Source organism: Propithecus coquereli, unplaced genomic scaffold (genome assembly GCF_000956105.1).
Source record: "Propithecus coquereli isolate 6110/MARCELLA unplaced genomic scaffold, Pcoq_1.0 Scaffold358, whole genome shotgun sequence".
NCBI lineage: Eukaryota > Metazoa > Chordata > Mammalia > Primates > Indriidae > Propithecus > Propithecus coquereli.
The window spans coordinates 2,163,615-2,165,788 of NW_012149263.1; the positions used below are offsets into that span (position 1 = coordinate 2,163,615).

The following is a 2,174-nucleotide window of genomic DNA, read 5'->3' on the forward strand; positions in this document are numbered from 1 at the left end:
GAGACCAAGCCAGATGGTCCGCTCCGCGTCCAAACACCTACGTGAAAAAGAAGGTAAGAGAGATTAAAACAATTTTGTCCCTTATTATAAAAAAGAAAGGTTAGGGTCTCTGCTTTGGGGGGCTGGATTCTTCTCCAAATTCACAGCGGCGCGTCCTGAGGAGCACTCTGGACTGCAGTTACTGTAGGTTCTAAAGTATTTGGCTCACACAGGGGTCCTAATGGAACATCTGGGTTAGGGGGAAATGAGGGAATTCCTGATATTTGGGCTTCCTTTCTTCTCAAAGAGTCTACTTGGGGGGATGACTGAGGTCTAAACTTCTGATTTGATCTAAACTTCTGACCAAGTCTTTAAATTATGGCTCAAAAGTGAACCCTCACACTCCTAAAAACTGAGCTTCACACAAATTAACTCTTTCGATGCTCACCAAAGGAGGTAATTATTATTATCTCTTTATTAAGGGTATTAAGGCCAAAGGCACAGAGAATTTAAATAACTAGTCAGAGATGACAAACTTCTATGGCGGAGTCTGTTTAGAATCCAGGCGGTCTGGCCACACTACTCTTCCTATCACGCTCACAATCCCAGGTCATTCAGTTCAATAACACTGTCACAGTCACAGTCAAGAAGTCCAGAAAGAACAGACACACACACACTGTCTCTGAAAAAATTGCTGGGTCAGAATCAAACTGTCCCGGGAACATACAACACGACCATGGCCACATAAAAAGTCGCAAATTCGCACGACTTCAAATGTCACTGGACTTCAGAGCCTCTGGACCCCATAAACTGCAAACCCCAAATTCCACGGCCGAAGTCTCTCTCACACACAATGCCACTCTCCCCTCTTCTGACTGCTGCCAGGAGCTTGAGGCTCGAGGTGACCGGGCCCTCACTTGGCCCTCCGATCTTTCCACCACCTTCGCCCCGGTCTAGTCCAGTCCCGGGGGGAGACCCGACCAGACGGAACTAAACAGACTGAGCGGGGCTTCCTTCACCGACCAAGCATCCTAACCCTGCGAACCTGAAGATCCAGCCAACCCTAAGAAGGAAGGGTGCCCTTTTTGCGAGGTGGGGTGGGTGGAACCAACGAACCAACCAAACGAAAAAACAAAAACAAAAAAAGTAGTCTGGGGCTGCGAAGGCCTCTGGGAAATGTAGTCCGGAGCAAGAAATCAGCGGAACTATTCAGATTCTTCCCTGTAGCCAGTTGCACTCCCAGCTTCTGAGTGCGGGGCGCAGGGGAGGCCGCTCCAGCAAAGCCTGGGCTGAGCCTGCTGCGGAGGGCCGTGCGCCCTCACGCCCGCCCTTGGCGTTCTCACCGCTCGCACGCAGGAAACCCGTCCTGCCGGGTGAGCCGCGGGGGCCTCTGGGAGTGTTGCCTCGCGTCTGACGGACGGAGGCTCGTGTTGTCTTCAGCCGCAGCCGGCGGCGACCTCAGTGGCGCCCCTATCACAGCCCGCACCGGCTGTGCCGCTGGGCGGCGTTGGGGTGTGGAATCGGGGCCTGCGTCCGCGGGCTCGGTGGTGAGTCCTCGGGAAGCCGCGAACTCTGAGCCCGGGACTCTTTGTGGGTGGGAGTCGGGGCCTGCGGACCCGGTGCCCAGATCTTTGGCAGAGGACGCGGGGCGGGGCGATGCCTGCCCCCGGGGTTCCCTGGCGCCATGGGAGTGGCGTGCGAATGACTGTGAGAGCCTGGCGTGATGTGACTGTATTTTGCCGGGCATTCGCCTGCCTGAATGTGGCCGTGGGGTCGTGTGTGTAAGCGGATTTTGTGCGGGCGCTTTCTCTTGTAGCTTTCAGTATGAACGTGGGTGCAAACATGCGTGACTGTGGGATCCTGAATGAATGAGAAACGCCGGGGATGGAAGCTAGGGTATGTTTCTGGGTGTAGATGTATTAGACTGTTTGTACCAGCGCTGCATATCTTCGGTAATGGTACATTTTTGTATGAAACATCAGTAGCCCCAACACGTTCATATTTATTTTTAATTTTATTATTGTGTATTAGCCATATTGTTTTGCGTGCATACTAAATTCATTCTCCTTGCCCCCCTACTCCACTCCCCAAATCGCAAAATACAGAAAGACTCAAAGAACAAAGATCATTTATAATTCTACCAGCCATGCAACCACTGTCAAAATTTACTTCCCGGCCGGACGCGGTGGCTCACG

General features: G+C 52.6%; 1 protein-coding gene across 1 annotated transcript in view; it reads right to left on the reverse strand.

The window, feature by feature from the left end:
- ZNF570 (zinc finger protein 570) overlaps nt 1-1,726 on the reverse strand; it is a 26,112-nt gene extending 24,386 nt beyond the window's left edge. The window contains exon 1 of the mRNA XM_012651501.1: nt 1,323-1,726. Within this exon, the coding sequence (XP_012506955.1) occupies nt 1,323-1,726 (404 nt within the window). The remainder of the gene's footprint in view (nt 1-1,322) is intronic.
- Nucleotides 1,727-2,174: the final 448 nt, after the last annotated feature.